At 41.1% G+C, this 24,099-nt stretch overlaps 1 protein-coding gene across 5 annotated transcripts in view; it reads left to right on the top strand.

Annotated features, from left to right (window-relative positions):
* Positions 1 to 24,099, top strand: part of ATP9B (ATPase phospholipid transporting 9B (putative)) — a 248,846-nt gene that overhangs the window by 57,447 nt on the left and 167,300 nt on the right. For all 5 annotated transcript variants that reach the window (XM_032422694.1, XM_032422696.1, XM_032422693.1 and 2 more), the window contains 2 exons: positions 365 to 423; positions 9,476 to 9,527. In XM_032422694.1, the coding sequence (XP_032278585.1) occupies positions 365 to 423; positions 9,476 to 9,527 (111 nt within the window). The remainder of the gene's footprint in view (positions 1 to 364; positions 424 to 9,475; positions 9,528 to 24,099) is intronic.

Raw genomic sequence — 24,099 nt, 5'->3', positions numbered from 1 at the left:
TAAGGATTTTACATCTTCATTTTATTCACTCATTAACTCATCTTTAGTGCTGCTGCTCATCGTCATTGCTGGACCCAGACCTGAAATAATGGCAGATTCGGGAGGAACCTTCCGGTTGGAGCCCTCTCGTCTTTTATTGGGGGGCAGTTAACTGTTTGTACTTGGGAGCTGACTAAGAGAAGTTAATTTTTAGTGACTGTGTCTATGTGAAATAAATTTATTTTGAAAGTATAAGTACAGATAAATTCCTGGTGTTACCCCCACTCCCCAAAAGTTATTTCTGAAGTATTATTTGTCAATTGAAACTTTAACTTTGGTGTGCTTTTGTTTCCTTGAGTTGATTATACTTCTTCTTTTTTTTAAGGTAAAGTGCAAGTTAAGAGTTCAGACATACAAGTTGGAGACCTCATCATAGTGGAAAAGGTTGATGCATTTTTAATATATTTTAGACCTGTCTATGCCAGTGATTAACATTTAGCTTGATTGCAGTAACTTTGAATCTGAAGAAAAATTGAGACAGTTATTTTAACTCTTAACTTCTTTGTGTAAGATATGATATACATGAAGAAAAATCTAGATTTTTCTGTAGTCTGTTTTGCTTTAGTACATTTCAGTGTATGCAGGTAAAATTGTATTTTGTCTAAAATAAGACGTGTTAACTGCTTAATATTGCATTATCAGAATTATTTCATTTGACCAAAGAATTATATTAGTTAGAACCTATTTAGAATATGTTTCATTTTCTAAAACCTCCTTTTATAGATAGATATATTACACATAAGTAATTGGATATTATTCTTGGGATTTAGAAACTTCAAGAAGGAAAGGTCAATGGAAGTAAGAGAATATTAGAAAGAAAAGCCTTATTAGGTCATTGTAGGAAAAGGCCATTAAGAAAACCCCTCAGTGTCAGACTCGGAAGTTTTCAGGTGCCCTGGTGGGTGACTGGGTGGGCCGCCTGCTCTGGGTGGAAGTGCTTCTGCACGCCCTGACTTCTCTGAGGAACGGTGGATGAATGGACAGCCTCTGTTTCTTCTTTTCCTTTTCTTTTTTTCCTGTTTTTAAGGCTCTAGAATAGCTTTTAAAAAACATTCTTGTTGGAGAAGTTGTACTAGGGCCTCTTACAAGAATAGTTTGAACCCATGCTGCCATCTGGGGCCATGTACCCAGCCTGAGCCACCTTGTGGAGATGTTTGGTACAAGAAGGTCTTTTTCCTCAAGACTAAAGTGGGCTTTATCTTGCTACAGTAATCTCTATACAGAGAATGTTGTTGGGTATGTTTGTTTGATTTTACAAAATGGGACAAAATTGAACATACTGATTTTGCAGCTCATTTCTATAGCATTCAGTTGTCTGGACACTGTAAGTTACTAGCTTTTGATCCATGGTTAGATATTCAGGTGGTGTCTGTGTTCTCTGTTATTATAAAGTGCTGTGTGAGCACCCTTCTACATCCATCTCTGTCTGTTTCTGTAGGATAAATGCTGACATGAGAGATGATTGAGCCATATGTGAGTCAAACACCAGTGTTTATTACCTCACAGTTTCTGTGCTCAGGAATTGGGGTATAGATTGGTGTGGGTCCTTCTCAGGGCTGTAGTCACCAGGTGGCCATCACCTCCAGCTTACTGGAGGGTTGTTGGCAGGTTCAGGGCCTCAGTTCCATGAGATTTTGGCTGGAGGCCTCCCTCATTCCTGTCCACAGTGGGGGGTGGTGGGGGGAGTCCTCCACAGGGCAGCTCACAGTGGCCTGCCCGGAGAAGGTGGGAGTGCCCGCAGTGTGGACTCGCGGGCTGGGTCCTGGTGTCAGCAGTGACATCCATCACCTCTTGTTTCCCTCGTAAGAGACGGTATAGTGTTGATGGTGGGGTTTGAAGAGCAGATAGTCTCTCGTTGTGAATCAGGGAATGCTATTTGGCCTCATTTCCTTTGCTCTCCTGTTTATGCATGTTCTCCTTCCCTTTGCAGCCTAGGTTGGTGGAGTGGTGCGCCCTTTGGTGCTTCCATTTTTACTGAGTAACATGTGAGCCCTTCTTGGCCACGTTGTAAGAGCTCATCTCTTCAGTCATATAGGTGGATGTGAAAGATAGACATCTAGATCTGTGTCTGGGCGTTCCCCTTGAGCTTCTCGCTGGCCTCCCAGGTGTGCTCTCCAGCTGTGAGAGGTTGATGAGTGACGTGGGCCTTTGTAGACAGCCAGGTAAACGTTTTACTTGAATGTGGTGGTAGCTGTATATCTTTCTGTTTGTCACTTCAGTGCTCCGTGGGCAGCACGGTGTGGACGGTCCCCCCGCACTAGATCCGTATTGTATGCGAGCATGTGTACGGTCCCTGCCTGACCCTGATGTTTACAGATTTGGCAGCAGAAGGACTTCTCAAATATTTTCACTAACCTTTAGGAAATGTTGTTGTACAGTAAAAAATAGGGGTGGCCTCTGTATCTGACTTAGTTTTTATTTTGTATTTCCAGTTTTACACTCATATTAAAAAATTTGAGACACAATTTCTAGTAATTACTATGAAATGATAAATTTTTAGTGGATTTATATTTGTTAAACCAATTTTGTGGTTTTTGTAGTGATAAAAGTTACTGGTTGACTGAACCATCATAAAGAAATAGTAACGATACGGTTGCAAATGGCTTTGTCCTTTTATTTTTTATTTAAGGATCCTAGCAGTACTTATCATTAACCAGAAAAGTAATTTCTCTGTTATTTGACCATACTGCTACTCAGGAATCAATGCTTGGATATTTCCATGGTGGATTTTATGTTTGAGGGTAGCCCTTCTAATTCTGTATCTGAATGTGAAATTAAAATTAGTGTATTGATAGTCATTGTATGGGTATTTGAAGTGTGTTCACCAAATCTGGACCAGTGTCTCCTCACAGGAGAGCAGCAGCCTGGGACAATGCGAGAGAGTAGAATGTGGGCTTTCATGTTAGATGAATCTGGGTATAAACTCCTCGTTTTCCAGCCTCAAACTCTCCCTCGGAGAAGCAGCTCATTGACATGCACTTAGAAAGTGGTAGGCTAGAACTGTACAGAGTCAGGGTTAGATCATGCATGCAGGGCGAAGAAAGAAAACCCGAAGATTGTTTCCTGGCTTAAGAAGGAACCCTCCTAAGAAGTACCTAAAACTGTAGACAAATATGTTGACTTAAATATTATTACTTGAGGAATGTGTCAAGTAGGGTAACTGTTTGGAACAGGAGACTTAGAAGTTGAAGGTTGTCCAGGTCCTAACATCAGCTCTGAAGTCCAGGTGTTTGAGAAGGATCCAGAGGACACAAGCAGAGCAGGATTGAAGGTGACACTTGAGGGTCCTCCTTCATTACTCAGCCTAAACATCTTTTTTAACAGCTAAATTTGAAGGACAGTTTCTTTATCCTGTTTTTTTGAGGGAATGCAATTTAATAAATATTTTAAACAATTTAATAAGTATTAGCATGCATATTTTAATACCCAGAACAAACACTACAAAAAATATGCATAGAGATACAGTCTGAGATACTAAGAGGGATTCCTGAAAAGGGTTCAGGTAACACACAAGAAAGCAGGAAATTTGAAACTGAAGAATGAATACCAGAGGAAACCAACAGAAAACAAATAATAAAATGCAGACTTATACTCTAATGTGTCAGTAATTACTTTTATTATGAACAGTCTGAATATACCAATCCTGAGATAGAGTGGATAAAGAAGTGAGACCCATCCATGTGCCATTCACGAGGAGTTCAAATCCAATGACACAGGTAGGATGAAAGAAAGTAACAGGATGGGAAAGATACACCACAAAAAATTGATCAGAAGTAGGAGGGCCTATATTAATATCCAGTGAAATAGAGCTCAGAGTAAAGAAAATGACTAGAGATAAAGAAGGACATCACATAATGATATCAGGGTTACCCATCAGGAAGACAAAATAATCCTAAATTTGCACTCACCAGATAATGGAATCACAAAAGTCATGAATCAAAAACTGTTGGAGCTGAACAAAAGAAATAGACAAATCCACAGTTATGAGTGAGAACTTCAGCCCCACTCTCTGAGCACTGGATAGAAGTGCTGGGTGGGAAATCAGCAGTGACATAGAAGATCCTCACTGAGTCAGCCAGCCGGATCTAACTGACGTATACCGATCACTCTACCAAACAGGAGGAGAGCACATATTTATTTCAGGTGTCCATAGAACATGTACCAAGATAAAGCATATCCATAAAACAAACCTCAAAAAATTGAAAAGAATTTGAAATCATACAGCGGTTGTTTCATCACAGTAGAATCAAATTAGAAACTAGGAACAGCGCAACAGGAGAACTCTAAGATATGTGAGAAGTAAACAGTGCACTCTAGTTATGAGACAAGTATCTAGGAAACAAAATATATATAACTGCATGAAAATGAATATACAACAAAGTACACGGAATGCATGTGCAGCAGTGCTGAGAGGGAATTTCATGGTAGTCAGTGCCGACTTAGGAAGAAGTGAAGATCTCCAATTAATAATCTAAGTTCCTAGCTCAGGAAACTAGAAGAAGAGCAGAATTAAACCAATGCTTGCAGAAGGAAGGAAATAAATATCAGAGCAGATCAGTGAAACAGAATAGGAAGACAAGATAGTAAATCATTGAAAGCAAAAGTAGTCCCCAGTCTCAGGGATGACGGAGGGGACATGACTGCTGGTCCTGAGCCATTGAAAGGGTCACTGCGGAATATACCACCAACAGCTGTACTCCAGGCAATACCCCAGCTGAGATGAGATGGCCCGATTCTTCCCAAACCACAGACTATGCAAACTCAGTCCAAATGAAACAGGTAATATGAATGGTTCTACAAACAGTAAGGAAATGGAATTAGCAATTTAAAATCTCCAGGAAGGAAATATCTAGATCCAGATGTTTTCAATGAAGAATTCCTTGAGGCTTTTGAAGATTAGCGTCATTTTTACACAGTAGTTTCCAGAATATAGTTGAGGATGGAACACTGCCCAGGCTCGTGTTAGGAGTCCAGTTACTATCCTCCTATCAGCACAAGAGAAAGCACAACAAGAGAAAACAAATGCCGTTGTGAATATAGACACAAAAACATTCTTTAAGAAAATAATTGCCAGTTGATATCCGCAATATATATAGAAAATTCGGCATCATGATGACGTGGAGCTTATTCCAGGTACCTAAGGCCCATTTCAACATTCTAAAATCACCCAGTGTAATCCACTCTATGAACAGGCTAAAAGAAAATTATATGATCGTATCAACATGTGACTACATCCAACACCCATTCGTGATAAAAACTATCCACAGTTTGGATTAGATGGTAATTACCTTAATTATGTTTAAAGGGCATCTGTAAAAACATATAGCCAACATCATACTTAACAGTGAAATTCTGAATGCCTCTCCTTTCAGATTGGGAGTAAGTCAAGGATGTTTGTTCTTAACCACTCTTATTTAACTAACATTTCTAGCTACATAGAATAAGGCAAGTAAAGGAAATTAAAGGAATTCAGATTGGAAAGGAAGAAATGAAAATGTCCCCATTTGCAGACGACATGATTGTGTATATAGACAATCCCAAGGAACTGATGAAAAACCTGGAACTAATGATAATGAATAGGTTCAGCAAAGTGGTACATTATAAGATCACCACTCAAATACCAATCCCATTTCCAACATGTGGAAACTGAAATTAAAAATGAAGTACTCTTACAGGCACTACTATGAAAACAAAATCTTAGGTATGCTGCAAATAACAGTGTGTTCATGAAAGTAATCAAAGACACTGTAAAATTCCAGTTTTCCTAAAATTGAATATAGGTTTAATACAATTCCCATTAAAATCTCAGCGAGCTTTTTTTTTTTTTTTTAAGAGATTTTATGTATTTATTTGACAGAGAGAGACACAGCGAGAGAGGGAACACAAGCAGAGGGAGTGGGAGAGGGAGAAGCAGGCTTCCCGCAGAGCAGAGAGCCTGATGCGGGGCTCGATCCCAGGACTCTGGGGTCGTGACCTGAGCCGAAGGCAGACGCTTAACGACTGAGCCACCCAGGTGCCCCGAAGTTTTGTTTTTTGTTTTTACTTTTTTAGATAAAATAAGCTTATTCTAAAACTAATTTGTCAAGGCTAAAATGACAAAAACAGCCTTGACAAGGAGAACAAAGTGAGAAGGATCACTTCCTGATGTTAAGGCATACTACCTAGCCTTATTTACCAACACAGTGTGTAAGAAGAAATAAAGATCAGTGGAACGGTGTGGAGAACCCAGAAATAGACACACCCAAATGCTCAAGTGATTTTTTTAAGAAAAAAATTCCATTATGATAACATTAAAAAGAATAAAATACTTATAAATAATTGTTAAGAATAAGCAACAAAAGTGCAAAACTTGTACTTTGAAAACTACAGAGCAGTGTCAAAATATACTAAAGAAGACCTAAATAAATGGAAAGACATCCTATATATCATGGATTACAAGTATTAATATTGTTAAAATGGCAGTACTCCCCAAATTGATCTACGTATTCTGTGCTATCCCTCTCAACATCCCAGCTGACTTTTTTGCAGAAATTGACAAGCTGATTCTAAAATTATATGGAAACACAAGGGACCCAGAATAGTGAAAAACAGTTTTGAAAAAGATGAATAAAATTGTAGTATTCACACTTTTCCATTTCAAAACTTTATTCAGTGTTAGAATAACCTAGACAGCGTAGAACTCCAAAAATTCAGAATTGAAAGTTCAGAAATAAAGCCTTAAATTTGTGGTTAATTGCTTTTCAACATGGGTGCCTAGAAAACTCTGTGGGGTAGAGGGGTGTATTTAGGTGAGTGCTTTTTTTTTTTTTTTTTGGGACCCAGTACTGTTTGTGAGATTCTCCCATTTTGTTGTGTGTAGCCGTAATTCATTCATTTTGTAGTTACGTAGTATGTCTTTTATCCATTCTACTGTTGCTGGATATTTGGGTAGCTTATTAGTCTTGCCTGTTAGAAATGATAATTCCATGTCATACTTGGCTCAGTTGGCACACATTGCTAGTGTGTATATACCTAAAGAGTGGAGTTGGGTTTTGGGGTGTGCGAGGTTCCACTTCAGTAGATACTGCAAATGATTTTGCAGGGAAATGTATCCACTTAAACTGTAATGAGCAGTGTGTAAGCGTTCCTGTTGCTTCACGTGTTTGCTGACCTTCGCATTGTCGGCCTTTATACCTTAGCATTTCCAGTATGTATGTAGTAGTTGTGGTTTTAACACGCATTTTCTGGAAAAATAATCAAGTTGGACACCTTTTCATATGATTTGGGGAATCTTTCTTATTTGGGAAGAGCCTGTTAAAATCACTTGCCATTTTTCTTCTAAGTTATCCCTTCTTTTCTTAACCGTTTATGGGCCATTGTGTATTCTGTCTGGGAGTTTCTTATTAGTTATATGTTGCAATTATTTTTTCCTCCCTGGTGTGCTTTGTTGAAGAGATGTTCTTAATTTTGATTAAGTCCACTTTATTAATCTTTTCATTTGGAGTTAGTTGGGGATTTTTGTTTTTTAAATTTTTGTTTGTGGAGAAGGGGGAATCTTGTTAGGGTTGGTGGGGAAGAAATTACTCCCTACCAAAAAGTTGTGAAAATATTCTGTAATATCTTTTAGGGCTTTATAGTTTTGACTTTGACATTTAGAAGCAGAATTCATTTGGAATATATTCTTATGTTTTGATTGATATAGTGCTTTAGTATTTATTAGCTCCTGTCATCTCCTAAAGATACCTAATAAGTTTCTCAATACTGTTTATTGAGAAGACCACAGTGTCCTCATTGGTCTGCAGGAGCACCTTTCTCATCAATCTAGTGTCCATTTTTGTGTGAGCCTCCCTTCTGGAGTCTCTGTGTTCTTAGAGGAATACCATCTTGTCTTAATTGCTCTACTTTAATATTTTAGTTTTGTTATATTGTAGAATCAACCTTCCACGTTTCTCACATTTGTCTTGTTCATTCTTGGCCTTGGCATTTCCCTCTAAGTATTAGGAATACCTTGTCAATTCCTCTCAAAAAACATGTTACTATTTTGATTGGGTTTGTGTTAAATATATGTATCAATTGATTGGGCACATGACATCTTTGCATTCTGATTTTAGAGAGTGATGTATTCTGTGTGTTTAGGTTTTATTTAACTTCTCTCAATAATGTTTGATAGCTTTTGTTTAGAGAACTTGTCTTTTGTTAGTTATAGTCTAACCTTAGTTTTTCTTATCACTGAAATGGGCGTATTTAAAAAATACTTTCTTGCTGTTCATTACTTCTATTTATATACTTGTTTCCTAGGTCATTAATTTCTGTTTTTATATTTGCTTGCATCCTTGTACTTTCTTTGGGGTTCATTGGCTCCCCCTGCTTTCAAGTGGATATTTAGCTTGTATTTTTAGCTTCCTTTATATATTGTGTGCATTTAATTGTGTATGTTTTCCTCTTAACCCTTTCCTTTGGCTCTGGCAGAATGGTTTCACACACTTTGCTGCGCTGAGTTTTTATTATCATTCAGTTAAAAATATTTTCTAATTTCCATTGTGATTTCTTTTTTGACCTAATAGTTCTTTAGATGTTAATAATTGACCTTTCTTTATTCATGTTAGAAAAAGGTAGCTTTATCCCACAACATATCGTATTCACCTTTAATGACTTATATTTGTTTTTATTGCTTGCTTACTGACAGGTAATCATTTCTTTATCATGTGTGGGTAAATCTTTACTTAGGTCTCAAAAAATACAAGTACTTCATGAAATTGTGTGAAGTGTTCTTACTATATATTTTTTCTTTAGTTTGATACAGCTTTTCCAATTGACAAAATTATTAGTAATGATTAAATAAATATATGAATAGCGAATACTTGTATAAGTTTATATGCTGTAAGTACCTTTGAGTTTTTGTCCTTTTCTGCTTTATAAAAGAATATCTCTCAAATTTATAGGGTTTACTTTTTTGTCTGCTCAGTTGTACATTTATTCATTTATTCAGCATTCAGTAAGTGTTTTATTTATGATGTGTTCTGTTTTGTGTTAGGCTTTGGAAGAATCCTGTTCTCACTTTCCAGGGTTATTTAGTCTACTAGGGAGAATATAATTTATTATAGGGCAAAAACTGCTATATTGTATGTGTGAGTTCAGTTAACAAAGAGGCCACAGAAAAGGCAATATTTAACATTTTTCGGAAATGGAGAAGTTTTCAAGTCATCACAAATGCTGTTTTCATGGTTTGTTAACAGGGGAAAGAATCGTTAAAAAGTCCAACTAAAAAATGAATTTAAATATAAATTATACAAATTGTTAAAACAAATTATTAATGTTAATTGCTTCAGTATAAATTTTAATTGTAACTTTTTTTTTTAGTTAGTTGTTTTTACTAGCTATTTCTACTTTGTAATAGAATGGTATTACTTTATAAACTTGCATATAGATAATTAGTGTTTTATGTTACTCTCTGCAGAATCAAAGAATTCCATCGGACATGGTATTTCTTAGGACATCAGAAAAAGCAGGTATTTTTATTTGTATTTAAATTGCTGATCATTTAGTATTTTAGCAGTTTAATTTTCATTTTGAAAGGTAAAAGTTAAATTTATTCTTATAAAAAGTTTTCTTCGAATGATAATACATTGAATTCATTAATTCTAAATCACATTTAACTGTTGATATTTAAAATGAAAATCTTTAGTGTATATGTTTGTTTTAAAAAATATAATCCTATCACAACCTTTATATCAAATGAGTGCTTTCATTCAAAGCTATATTGATATCTAAGTAATTAAATGATGTTGCTTGAAATTTGATTGCTATTCTGTATTTGCAGTTTTATTAATTCAGCAAACGTTTATTTACCACTTACTATGTACCAGGCACACTTGTCCCTTGGGATACAAAGGGGGATAAGATGGGTGGGGGGAACAGAAGAGGAAGCAGACAGTTTGTGTAGGTGAGTTGAAGTGGGCTTCGCAGGATAAATGATATTTATATGACGTGAGCTTTCACCAGTGAGAAGAAGGTGGAAAAGGGGAAGTGAGATGGAAGCCTCATGTGGTCAAGGAGAACTGTGTGTTCATTAACAGAAGAGTTCAGCTACACCTAATAATCAAGTACACTTGATACATTTACTTTATTGTGTGTTACTCAACGGGAGGTTTTGTTCTTCCTGTGGAGCAGACTAGAGAGCTCCTCTTCCAGTCCATTCCCTTTCTTCTCAGAAATACAGCTGGACTCCGTTTCCTGTCCAGTGAGATGGGGCTGTGCTCTGAGGGCTGGCCAAAGGAAACCAGCTGGCTGCTTCCAGGCCTGGTCTTCACCTCTTCTGTAGTTCCATGGAGCCATGTGTCTCGAGTAAATGCACCCGGGGTTGTTGCAAGGCTTGGATTATTCTCCAGAGTTCTGAAAAAGTTGCTTTGGATGATTTTTACTGATGTTCTCCTTATAGTTCTGGAGAAATGGATTTTCAGAGATTTTCACATTGCCATCCCTGTTTACATCACCTATTGTTTATGATGTTTGTCTTTGTTTCTGAATGTATTCAATATAATGAATAGAAAAATGTTTGTGTGGGCGCCTGGGTGGCTCAGTTGGTTAAGCGACTGCCTTCGGCTCAGGTCATGATCCTGGAGTCCCTGGATCGAGTCCCGCATCGGGCTCCCTGCTCGGCAGGGAGTCTGCTTCTCCCTCTGACCCTCCCCCCTCTCATGTACTCGCTCTCTCTCGTTCTCTCTCTCTCAAATAAATAAATAAAATCTTTAAAAAAAAATAAAAGAAAAATGTTTGCATTTGAGAAATAATGACCCTTTTAATGATTGTGGTAGAAATATATATGAGATTAAGAACATTATCCTAAATATGGAAATGTTTTTTAGATAATTAACTTAAAAGAAATACAGGTTTTGTTAGGGGATAAAAGATGAAGGAAATCCAGCACTTTAAAACTGGAAGATGATGAGAACTGTCCATTTTCTAGAGGAGGAGTCTGAGGGCTGAACAATATGAATGCCTTGTTGAAGATCATGTGACTAACAGCAGTTTTAGTTCTTCAGCCTCTGAATGACTTATAGCCAGCAAAACATAGATAGAATATTAGAGCATTAGGCAAATGAGATACTCTATATTATGTTAGCTTTGGATAAATAACATATCTAAACTGATGACTTTTTTTTTTTTTTAGAGATTTTATTTATTTATTTGACGGAGAGAGAGAGAGAGAGAGAGCACAGCAGGGGGAATGGCAGGCAGAGGGAGAGGGAGAAGCAGGCTTCCCGCCGAGCAGGGAGCCCGATGCAGGGCTCGATCCCAGGACCCCGGGATCATGACCTGAGCCGAAGGCAGACGCTTAACTAACTGAGCTGCCCAGGCGCCTTAAACTGATGACATTTTAAAAACATTTTCTTTCCCTCTAGTTTTCCTTTGGGTTTCATGTTATAGGGACATGTTGTAGTATAATGATACTTAATATTTTGTAGGTCCTGGATCTCTTTGAGAATCTTTTTTTTTAATTTTTTTGAAAGATTTTTATTTATTTATTTGACAGAGAGAGAGCACAAGCAGGGGGAGCATCATAGGGAGAGGGAGAAGCAGGCTTCCCCGCCGAGCAGGGAGCCTTGACTCAGGGCTCGATCCCAGGATGGTGGGATCATGACCTGAGCCAAAGGCAGACGCTTAACTGACTGAGCCGCCCAGGCGCCTCTAAGCTTACAGTTCTCAGTTTTATTATTTTTTTCTATTAAATTTAAATTGTTATAATTCACTGATTGTAGATATACAGGTATTAAAATGTCAGATTGCTATTTCATGCTGTTTTTCTTCTTTTTCTGAAATGGACCAAATAGCTTCACAGCTGGATAAAATGTGTGTCATGATATTGCTTTAAATCAGGAATTCTTAGCTTTGGAAATTCTGTTTCTGTGACTTTAAGTGATTATTTTAAGTTTTTTAATTGTCTCGTTTTCAAAAGTACACATACTCAGAATTTTTTGTGTATCAACTAACACTATTGATATTATTACTTTTCAGTTTCAGTTCAGAAGAATCTGATAGTGCATTGTCTACTAAAATAAAAATCTTCAAACCCTAGCCAGTATAAAAGTCTTAAATCTGTGTGGTGTGTCGGAGCTTGGACAGTTGCAGCTCAGGGAGTCTCTTTGTGGTGTCATATTGACTGTGTATTAACACAGGGCTTTCTGTGGGGCCGGCATCTAATTGTTTAGAATGCAGATGAAGCTGTTGATGGATCTGGGGACTGATGGCTTAAATTCCAATTAATCAATTGCTTCATCAGTTTCTTAATTCAGATCAAATATCTCCTGAATGCACACAGTTCTTTTAGTGGTATTAAGAGAAATTAATGCTTTAGAACTAATTTTCATCAATCTCTTATAAATGCCAATATCTTTTTCACTTGTCTCCTCAGTGATGACCTTATAGTTTAAGTGTTTGGGACATATTACAATAGCTCAGCCGTCACCTGTTAGTGGTGCCGGGGTAGGTAAATGACACTGTACTCATCCACATTCTCTCTTTGGTGCTATTCATCTTCCCACCAGCTTAAAAATTTCATGTGGAGTCATTAAGTCATATAAATGATTTAGAAATTAAGTTTAATGGCAAATGATCTGGTATTACATATGTGAAGTCAATGTCTGTTTTTCTTTTGTTGGGCATATACTGTGCCCATCTCTCTCAGAGCTATTGGATTCCTGAGCTGTTGCAGACAATCTACTAATATTACAGGATAACTTATCACCGTGTATGACAGACTCCGGTGCTCAGTCTCATCGCGTCCCATCACTTACTTTATCACCACTTGAGGCAGCTCTCCTGTGTGACACATAGCCTAGTTGATCTTCATTTGATTGTCATTAAACCTGTCCTTTCCTGTCAGCTCTTGTCAATTATACAAAATAAAATCAAGTATTCATAAGAAGTCTGTAACGGGATATAAGCAGACCAATTTAATAATTCATTTTTGCTGAGCCTTCACTGGCCTCCATTGTAGCTAGTGCTTGCTGTTAAACATTGTTAGATGTAGTACGTGTAAGACACGGCAAGTTGGCCATACTTCTGACTTTGCTACAGTTCATTCTCTTTTTTTAAATCCTGTCAGTTACTGCGAGGTTAGTAATGTGAACTGTACTCGAAGATAAGCAATATGTCTATTGCCCCTAAATTTTTAAAGCAGCATATAATTATTTAACGTGAAGCATGTCCTTTTTTCTTTAAAGAAGAACAATTATAGGGGCGCCTGGGTGGCTCAGTCGTTAAGCGTCTGCCTTCGGCTCAGGTCATGATCCCAGGGTCCTGGGATCGAGCCCCGCATCGGGCTCCCTGCTCAGCGGGAAGCCTGCTTCTCCCTCTCCAACTCCCCTTGCTTGTGTTCCTTCTCTCACTGTGTCTCTCTCTGTCAAATAAATAAATAAAATCTTTAAAAAAAAAAAAAGAAAGACAACTATATTGCTTGCAGTGTTTAATAAGTTTACAGAACCTAGGTATTACTTTCACTTTTAGAAACAGAATGTTTGAAATATAGAAGACTCTAGAGATTCTCCCTTCTTATTTTCTGTATTAGAAAGCAAACCTAGAGCAGAGCTGTTGGCACTGACATCTCAAAGTACGTGTCAGACAGGATCTAGAATCCGGTCCCTATGCGGCTACTTTTGTATCAGAACACACATAAGCACATACACACACACGTATAAACATGCATATATTTTAAGACGAAAAAAAAATCAAGTTTGAAAAACTGTTTAACTGTAAAATAACATCCACTACAAATTTTTCTATTCTCCTTTTTAATTGAAACCAGTTTGTAAAATATTCTCCTTGTGGTGGGTCCTTTGGCAAGTAATGCATAACAAAATTTATTTATGTGTTTAGATATATCTTTCAGAGTACATGTAATCAGACAGAGGTCTCCTGGGTAAGTCTTCACTGGATACAGTAGATGACTCAGAAGTCATTTCCTAGCGCTCCGTCTTCCGGAGCCTTGGGAAAGTGACTTGGCCTCTGTGACCCTCCTGGAATCGTGCTGGCAGCACCGCGGCAGAGAGCAGCTACAAGGCTTGGAAGTGCCATTGGTGAAGGGTCTGCGTGGGGCACGTTCCAGATCCTGAACTGTGATAGGTGAAGGTGCATTGGCTGGCGGAGAAAAGTAGTAAGAGCAAGAAAACGCTCGTGGTACGTGCAGGACTACAGCTTCTTCCAGAGGGCTCAGGGGAGAATGCGTCTAGCACAGATGTGGGTTTGCACAGACCCGCTTTAGTGTTAGGACACTATGTAAGAGGTGTCCTGGACTGGGCTCGGTGAAGATACGTTCTGACTGACCTGTCTACCTTCACTAGTTGCCCAGACTTGAGAAAGAGGTCGCTAAATGAGTTCCCGGCGTACGGCTCTCACTGGCAGACTTCAGTAGATTTTCCTCTAAATTTTACAATGCAGCTCTGAAGTCAGTCCGATTCCTCCACCCCGTGCAGATGAAAACTTCAGTGGGGCGAGGTAAGTGGCAGGGAGCATTGGTGAGTGAGGTGCAGAGCTGGTGTTCAGCTCAAGACTGGCCCTTCCTGCTGTGCCCCGGGAACAGGAGCCTCTCCTAGAGCGCGGCTGACACTCGGGGCCACGTCGCTCTTCACTGGCGCCGTCGGTCTTACCTGCCGTAGGCTGCTGAGCAGCACTCCTGCCCCAGGTCACGAGATACCAGCAACAGGTTTGAAAACAAACAGGGTCTCCACAAGTTTCCAAGTGCCCGCACCGCAGGGGGGAAATCACCCCTGGTTGAAAAGCGCTGGAGAACTTTTTTGTTTTCATTGAAGAGAATCCCTAAGTGTCCAGTTATGTATCTTTTGAGACTAATATTCTTCAGAGATCCTCTCAGTAAGAATAAACTGATTCTGTGGCATTTGCCTCCGTGGGGAAGAAATTTCTGCTCCTGCCAGTGCAGCCCAGAATTCGGGGGCTGGTTCCATGTCCCTGCTGCTGCCAGGCTAAGGCCAGGGCGTCACCCTGCAAGGGGTGTCCACTAGCCGCGCGCTTCCCCAGGCCTGGTGGACTGGGCCTCCCTTCTGCTCACCAGCTCCCACCCAGAGGCAAGAGCTCTGCCCCGTTTTGATAATCTGGGAGTAATGGAGCCCCAGCTGGTTAGCCCCACCAACTAGCTTGTAGGGCCGGAAGGGCTGCCACAACCCCTCCCCTAACCCCAGCGCCTACTTAGAAGCAAGCAAGATGCCTCTCCAGATAAAACTGGTTGCTGTCCTCTTCCATTCTCCCGTGTCTTGGCCCAGACCTTTGCAGACCTTGCTCCAGTTCATGCCTACGGGTGGTGGTGAAAACAACGGAGAGCTTGGTGGCCAGTCGTTCAAAGGGAGGATCCATGATATATACCAACAAAGGACAGAGCAGCCCAGTGAGAAACTTTACCACCAGAACCAGGGAAAGAGTCAGCCAAAAGGAGTCCCACAGGATCACGCTCAACACTGCATGCATGTGCTAGTCTACTCTGCTCAGGAGGAGTCAGAGTGGGGCAGTCTTGAAAAGGTCTCCAGGACACACCTCCATCAGCAGAGCCAAAGCCTTGCTTGTCTCGGGGGCCCTAAGCACAGTCTCTGGGTGTACTGCTCACGGCCAGTGGTAGTTCCTGCGAAGCTGAGCTTAGAAATAGAATCCCATGCCTCCCCGTTGGTCTAGAAGATTGCACGTGTGCCAGAACCATGGCTGTGGGCCCAGGAGCGTGGACAGAGACAACCTGCAAGCTGCTGGTCCATTCCTGACTGAACTAAGGGCAGAGTCAAGAACGAACTTCCCAGTTGGGGAGAATAGCCTCTAAGCCATGTGTATCCAGTGGTAAAGGGTGAAAATCTGACTCCGTGAGTTCAGACACCACTTTTGACCAACAGGAAGTTGATGTGGGGCCAGGAGCAGCCCCTAGAAAGCCAGGAATTCAAATCTGGTCAGGGACAGGAGGGGGGTGATGCATGCTACAGGGTAAATGGACTTCACAGAATTAGGTCAGCCAAGTCACAAAAAAGGAACATGTCTGAACAACAACCAGCACTCAGAATGTTTGATGTTTGTATAACAGTTCAGAGTGTTCACTAATCAACTGGTGGATTTTATGTGATTGTACAGCAGAGGGGTTTGAAGTCACACGGGCCTCCTGATGGCATTGTGCCGTTCATCCTGCCCGTCCCGGTGAGACCTCAGGGCAGTGCACCTCTAAGCTTGAAATAGGGGCATGTTCCCTACCGACTGTCCAGCAGGACCTCAAATATATATAGGCCAGGACTGGCACTTAGTAGATGCTCAGTAAATATTAGTAGCCTTCTTGTTCAGAGAGAAATGACTTTTTATTATGCATATATGTCTCCATATATTTTCTGAGGAGTGTGGAACAGTTTCTAATCAAGAAAGTAGATCCCATATTTATTTCTTCTTAGTTTGGAGTGTTATGTTAGTTTCTCCCCATAACGATCTTTGGAAGGTATTTTCTAAATGAGCCAGGCCCCGAAGAAGTGTACTTGTATTAAATCCCATGTCCCTGAATTCCTCTCCCTGGCACTTTATCTCTCCTCCTCCCCACCCCCCAGTGGTCTCTGTAATTGTGGTCCTTTGGCCCTTGAGGTTCAGAGGGATCTCCGTCTTGGCAGAAAAGACAGTTATACTCACAGAGCTAGTCTACTGCTTTGTAAAGGAGACTTTTCTGGGTGCCACGGGTCTTCTTTCCCTGAACTGTAGGTTGTAGCTGCTTTTCATTTCCAGCTGAATCCCTGTCCCTCTGACTTTCACAGAAACCGCTCCATCTCATTTCTAGAATAGGACGTTGGGTGTGCCCCAAGTGATCGAGTGTGGGTTCTGTTTTAGAATCTCGAGTCTGGGTTACTTGTCAGCACTACATGTGTCTCCCAGAACTTGTTTTACTCCTTCGGTTTTTGCTCATTTGCTTCTCTGATTATTAGACGAAACACTTACTGAGGTCAGTAGGACCCTTGGTCCCTGGAAGAATGTTCTCGGTATAGTGGGTGTTGTGTGGATTTTGAGTACACGCGGAAGAGAAGCTGTGTGTAAGCCCGTGTTGAGGAGGGGCGCAGCCGCGCCCTGTGAGGTGGGGTACAAGTTGGCGGCATTGCTGCATTTGCTGCAAAATCTTCAAGTCTGTATTTCCATTTTTGAAGCTATCAGTAAATCTCTTCTTAACATCTGTCGGTATGTACAATCTCCCCACCACTATCCAGTTTTATTTTTGTTGTTTTAATTATAAATGTCTAATAGTTTATTTTAACCATTTTAAATCACTTTAACAATTTAACTGTTAAATAACCATATTATTTCAGCTGCTTTTTGGATAAGTGATTGTTTTGTTTTGTTTTGGAGGGAGAGAGAGGAAGAGAGAAGGTGGGGGGGACGCAGAGGGAGAGAGAATCCTAAGCAGACGCCACGCCAAGCGCGGACTCAGTGTCATGACCCTGAGATCGTGACCCAAGCTGAAATCAAGAGCTGGACGCTTAACTGACTGAGGCACCCAGGCCCCCTGGATAAGTGATTTTTAACAGGTTCTATTAGATACCAGAAAACTCAACCAGCATCGTCTGGTTCTGTCTTCTGAATCTAAGCAACTTAGAAGCCACCACATTGGAAGTTCTAGGCCCTCTCTTTACTGGGTGACTACAGCCTGTGAGCAGCCACGGGCTTTTTTGTAAGGCTGTTCACCTCTTTCCCTCTACCATAACCTTACGATTTCTGTATCTTCCTTTAAAGTTAAAACCTGTTTCACCCAGGACACTGAGAGTTACGCCATCAATGCTAATAAATAACTAGTTTAAAATATTGTGAAAACCTTTTATTTAATGTTTCTGTTTTGCTGTCTTCTGGATAAAAGGGAAAAGGCCATGAGATAAGTTATTGATGAAATTAGCTGCTGAAGTGGAGAGGAGGTGTAGTCGGCCGATAACTGTCATAGCATGAGTGCTGGTAAACGACCGCGCATGCAGTCAGCCGTCCACCAGAGCCGCCCTGGTGCTGAGCTGCATCGATCGGTAGCAGAGTGTCAGCGAAGTTGATGGATGGGGCCAACACTGATAGACAGCAGAAGGGAGCCCTGAAATATAAATATGAGAAAAGTACAAGGAAGGGGAGTCTCCATTTCTGCAGGTGTTCAAATATAAATTGAAATGTGGGTTTCTGTGGTGCAGTTCCAGTTATCTGCAGCATTTCTCTCTTTACTGTAGAGATCCCATGTTTGTACAATTGACCCTTGAACAACCTGGGGGTTAGGGCTGCTTACCCCCCCCCACCCCGCCCTGCCCATCCCCTACTCCCCACGCAGTTGCAAATCCACATATAACTTTGGGCTCTCCCAGAACTTAACTACTAATAGCCTGCTGTTGGCTGGAACCCTTACCAATAACATCAAGTCTGTTAACACATTTTATATGTTCTCTGTATTACATGCTGTATTCTTACAACAAAGTAGGCTGGAAAAAAGAAAATGTTTTTAAAATCATAAGGAAGAGAAAATACATTTATAGTGGACCCATTAAAGGATCAACTTTATAATATTTTTGTTGATATATTTTTGTATTAATCTGAATGCATTTTTAAAATATATTTTCAGACATTAATTTTTTTAGAGCAATTATGGGTTTTCAAAAAGGTGAGAGGGAGGTACAGAGATTTTCCACGTACCCTGCACTCACACACGTATCGCTTCCCCCATCATCAGTAGGCCCCAGTGGAGTGGTGCGTTTGTTACCAGTGATAGACCCAGCCCGGCACATCGCTATCAGCCAGAGTCCACAGCTGACGTGAGGCTTCGCTCTTGGTGGGGTGCCTTCTGTGGGCTTGGACAAATGTAGACATGTATCTGCCATATGGCATCATACAGAGTGTTTTCCTTCATGATATTATTTGTAAAAATCCTCTGTGCTCCATCTATTCATTCCTCAGCAAACACTGATTGTTTTATTTACAACATAGTTTTGCCTTTTCCAGAATGCCATATCAGATTGTCTTCTTTCACTGAGTGGTGTGCATTATGAGCTTTCTCCGTGTCTTTCATGGTCTGACAGCTCATTTCTTTTTAGCGCTGAATAATTCTTCATTGTCTGGATGCACCATAGTTTATTCATCTACCTATTGAAGGACATCTAGTTGCTTCCAGGTTTTGGCCGTTACGAGAAAAGCTGCTGTGAGATCCGTGTGCAGGTTTTTGTGTTGACTTAAGTTTGCATGTTCTTTGGGTAAGTGCCAAGCCGCACGGTCACTGGATTATACAGTACGGTTGTGTCTAGCTTGGTGCGACTTCCGCCCAACTTCCACAGCAGCTGCACCACGTTGCGTCCCCATCAGCAGCGAGTACGAGTCCCTGCTGCTCTCCCATCCCCGTCAGCACTGGGCACCGTTCTCATCGGTGTGCAGTGGTGTCTCCTTGTGGTTGAAACTTGTCTCCCCGATGACACAGGACGATGTGGAGCCCCTTTTCATGTGCTTATTTGCCATCCGTGTGTCTTCTTTGTTCAGGTCTGTAATCCATTTTTTTTTTTTTTTTAAAGATTTTATTTATTTATTAGAGAGAGAATGAGAGAGAGAGAGCACGAGAGGGAAGAAGGTCAGAGGGAGAAGCAGACTCCCCACTGAGCAGGGAGCCCGATGCGGGACTCGGTCCTGGGACTCCAGGATCATGACCTGAGCCAAAGGCAGTCACCCAAACAACTGAGCCACCCAGGCGCCCTGTAGTCCATTTTTTAATCAGGTTATTTTCTTATTCTTGAGATGTAGGAGTTCTTGGTATATTTTGATAACAGCCTTTTGTCAGGTGTGTGTTTTGCGAGCATTCTCTCTCCCAGTCTGTGGCTTGTCGTCTCATTCTCTTGATAGCGTCTTCTGCAGGACAGAAGTTTTGAATTTTAATGAAGTCCAGCTCATCACATATTTCTCTCTTGGATCGCGCCTTCGGTGCCGTATCCGAAAAGTGGTCACCACACTACGCTAGGGTCACCTAGGTTTTCCCCTGTTCTCATCTAGGACTTTCTAGTTTTGCATTTTACATTCAGGTCTGTGGCCCATTTTGAGTTAATTTTTGAGAAGGATGTGAGATCTGTGTCTGGACGCCATTGCTGTGGGGGGTGTTTTGCCGTCGCAGCACCCATTTCCTGAAGAGACAGTTTTGCTCCTTTGTTGCAGCTGACTATGTTAATGGGGGCTTATTTCTGGGCTCTGTTCTGCACTGCTGATCTGTGTGTGTTCCTTCACCAGAACCATACCACCATCATGACCGTAGCTTTACAGTTGTCTTTTTTTTTTCCAAGGCTGGCGAATGGTTTTAATTTTTAAATGTATCTTTTTTCTTACTTTGTTAAAATACACATAATATAAAATTTATTACCTCTTCTTGAGTTCCCGGACCCAGTTCCATCGTGGAGTAGAGAGATTCCCACACATACAAACCTAAGCAATTCTTGGGATAGCAACAACCTGAGCAATTCTGACACTCTCTGCCTTGGAAATAGCATCCGATCTCACAGATTAAGGGCTCAGTCCTATAAGACTGCCTCCTGCCCCCGAATTCAGACACTAGTCGGAAATCCCAGGATGTGACTTGTGCTTCTGACCAACTGGCTGCAGACTGGAGGTTCCAGTGACCTCCTCCGTAATTTGCTGCAGCGGCTCACAGAACTCAGGGAAACACGTTTACCTGTTTGTTACAGGGTATGACAAAGAGTAAGAATCAAGAGCCAGATGAAGAGGTGCACAGGGAGCGGTCTGGGGAAAGGGTGTGGAGCTTCCATGCCCTCTCCCGACAGCCACTCTTCCCAGTCTCCAGGTGTTCACCAATCCGGAAAATTCCAAACCCAGCCCTTTTGGGTTTTTATGCAGGCTTCTTTGCATAGCCACGATTGATTAAATCATTGGCCATTGGCTGACTGAACCTCCAGGCCCTTTCCCCTCCCCAGAGGTCAGGCGTGGGGCCAAAAGTTCCAGCCCTCTGATCACATGGTTGGACCTCCTGGCAGCTTGAGTGAGTGGGCTCCAAAAGTCACCTTCATTAACAAAAGACACCTTTATCACTCTCAACACTTGGGAAACGTTGAGGGTTTGGGGAGCAGAGAGCCAGGCACTGTGGATGAAGACCACATACTTACGAGAAATATATATTTGGTCATCTGAATCATCTGAATGACCAAATACATATTTCTCATAAATGACAGTATTGCCCAATCTTAACCATTTTTTAAAAAGATTTTTATTTATTTTTGTGTGCGCGCGTGAGAGAGAGCACATGAGCGCAGGCACGAGCAGGAGGGCAGAGGGAGAAGCAGAGTCCCCTCTGAGCAGGGAGCCTGACTTGGGGCTTGACTCGGGAACCCTGAGATCATGACCTGAGCCAAAGACAGTTGCTTAACCGACTGAGCCACCCAGGTGCCCCATCTTAACCATTTTTAAATATGTAGTTTAGTGGTGTTTTATTAAATACATTCACATCATTGTACCGCTGCCCCTATAATCTATCCCTGTAACTGTTTTCATCTTGTAGAGCAGAAACTCTATACCATTAAAAATAACTCCTCATTCTCCCCTCCTCTCCACCAGTGGTAATCACCGTTCTACTGTCTGTTTTTATGACTGTGACCCCTCCAGGAACCTCATATAAGTGGAATCCTATGGTATTTGTCTTTTTGTGACTGGCTCCTTTCCCTTAGCATAATGTACTCAAGGTTCATCCGTGTTGTGGCATACTGCACAATTTCCTTCCTTTTTAAGGCTCCATAATACCACATTCTACATACAGACCACAGTTGGGTTGTTTTTTTTTTTTTAATCCTTTCATCCATCAGTGGGCACTGGGTTTTTCTCATGTTTTGGCTCTTGTGAATAATGCTGCTATGAACATGTGAATACACATATCTTTTTGAGACCCTGCTTTCAGCTCTTAGCGGTTTATACCCAGAGGTGGAATTGCCTGCCTCATTTGGTAATTCTGTCTTTAATTTTTTGATGAATTTCCATACTGTTTCCCATGGAGCATCTCTTGCCATCATTCCACTTCAACCTCTTTGTGTCTTTGGGTGTGAAGTGAGTCTCTTCTCGACGCATATGTGGTTGGATTATGTGTTGTCACTTATTCCGGCAATCTCTGTTTCTGATTGGAGAGTTTAATGGATTTACAGGGTCAAGTAATGATAAGAAAAGACTTCTCTCGTTGTGCAGTTTGTTTTCCATGTGCCTCAGAGCTCTTTTTCATCTTCATTTTCTGTATTATTTTCTGTTTCAGGTAATATTTTGTAGTGAAATGGTTAAATTCCTCTCTCATTTCCTTCTGTGTCTACTCTGTAGCTGTTTTTCCGTGCAGTTACCATGGCGTCTCCACGTAACATCCTAAGTTGTAGCTCTCTAATTGGGATTTGTACCAACTGAAGTTCAGTAACATACAAAACTCTGCTCCTTTACAGCTCCATCCCCACCCCTTTGGTTGTAGATGTCACAGAATTACATCTCTAAACGTTACATATCCAAAAAACATAAACTAGTAATTATTTTAAGTGCATTAGCCTTTTAAATTACATAGAAAACAAGGTGTGGAGTTACAAGCCAAAGTTACAGAATTCCAACTTTTAGAGCAGTGATTGCTTTTTTCTTTCAATTTCTTGGTCTCTTAAGTCATGTGGGAAACAAAGTACAGTGACAGACTGTTGCCGCCGTGGTGCTGGCCGGTGGGACTGGCCATGTGTAGGCCCTCCCTGAGACCTTACTGCGTGCACGGCTTCCCGCTGCCGTCTCCAGTCCTTCCCTTGCGCCTGTCGGACTCCCGGGAGCAGCCCTTGTAGGAAAGGTCCAGTGGTCACCGACTGCCACAGCTTTTGTTTGTCTGGCAAAGAGACAACTGCAGCACAGTTTTGCTGGATATAGGATTCTCGGTTTTTCTTCTTATAGCTCTGACCATATTGGTGCACTTTCTCTGAAATCCAAAGTTTCTGGTGAAAAATCCACAGATAATCTTACTGAGGATCCCTTGGATGTGATGAGTCTCTTCTCTCTTGCTGTTTTCATGGTTCTCTCTTTGTCTTTTGAAAGTCTGATTATAACGCATCTCCGAGTGGGTCTCTCTGACTTCATCTGACTTGACCCTCTTTGGGCTTCTTAGATGCTTAGCTGCATGTCTCTCATCACATCAGGGATGTTTTCAGTAATTATTTCTCCAGAGAGTCTCTTCGCCCCTGTATCCCCAATCCTGCTGGGACTCCCACAGTACGTATGCTGATTCAAGGGCTGGGGCCCACGGATCCCTCTGTCTCTGCTCGCAGTTTTTCAGTTCTTTTTCTCTCTGTCCCTCAGGCTGGACCATTTCTGTCCTGTTTTCAAGTTTGCCAATTCTTCCTTCTGCCTTCAGCTCCCTCCAGGGAATTTTTCATTGCTATTACTGTACTTGTCAGTTCTTGAATTTCTTTTCCTTTTTATGTTTTCTTTATTGATTCCATTTCATAATTTGTTTTCTTGACTTTTCTTACATCTTTCTTCAGTTCTTTGAGCATCTTTTAGACTAGTCTTTGTCTGTTAGATCTGACATCAGGTCTTCTTCAAGGACAGTATCTGTTTATCTTTTTTGTTCCTTTATTTTATTATTTTTTTAAGATTTTATTTATTTGAGAGAGAGAGAAAGAGCGTGAGAGAGCTCATAAGCAGGGGTGAGGGGTAGAGGGAGAAGCAGACTCCCTGCTGAGCAGGGAGCCCGATGTGGGACTTGACCCGAGGACCCTGGGATCATGACCTTAGTGAAAGCAGATGCTTAACCGACTGAGCCACCCAGGCGCCCCTTTTTTTCCCTTTAAATTGGCTATACTCTCCTGTTCCTTTGTGCGCCTGTTGATTTTTGTTGAACACTGGACATTTTAACCTTTATAATGTGGTAACTCTGGAAATCAAATCCCCACCCCCAACAGTAGGTCAACCTGAGACTCGGTAATAGCAGTAATGGCATTGCAGTGAGACTTCTCAATTACCGCAGCACATGCGCATACACGTGCCTGATTGGTCTTCTCTTGAGGGTGGCAGGGGGCCAGCTCATTGTCTTGAAATGTGGATAGATTACAAGGAATC

The sequence above is a fragment of the Phoca vitulina genome, unplaced genomic scaffold, assembly GCF_004348235.1.
Source record: "Phoca vitulina isolate PV1807 unplaced genomic scaffold, GSC_HSeal_1.0 scaffold27, whole genome shotgun sequence".
Classification (NCBI taxonomy): Eukaryota; Metazoa; Chordata; class Mammalia; order Carnivora; family Phocidae; genus Phoca; species Phoca vitulina.
The sequence above is the reverse complement of the archived record's forward strand: the minus strand, read 5'-3'. Positions and strand labels throughout refer to the sequence as shown.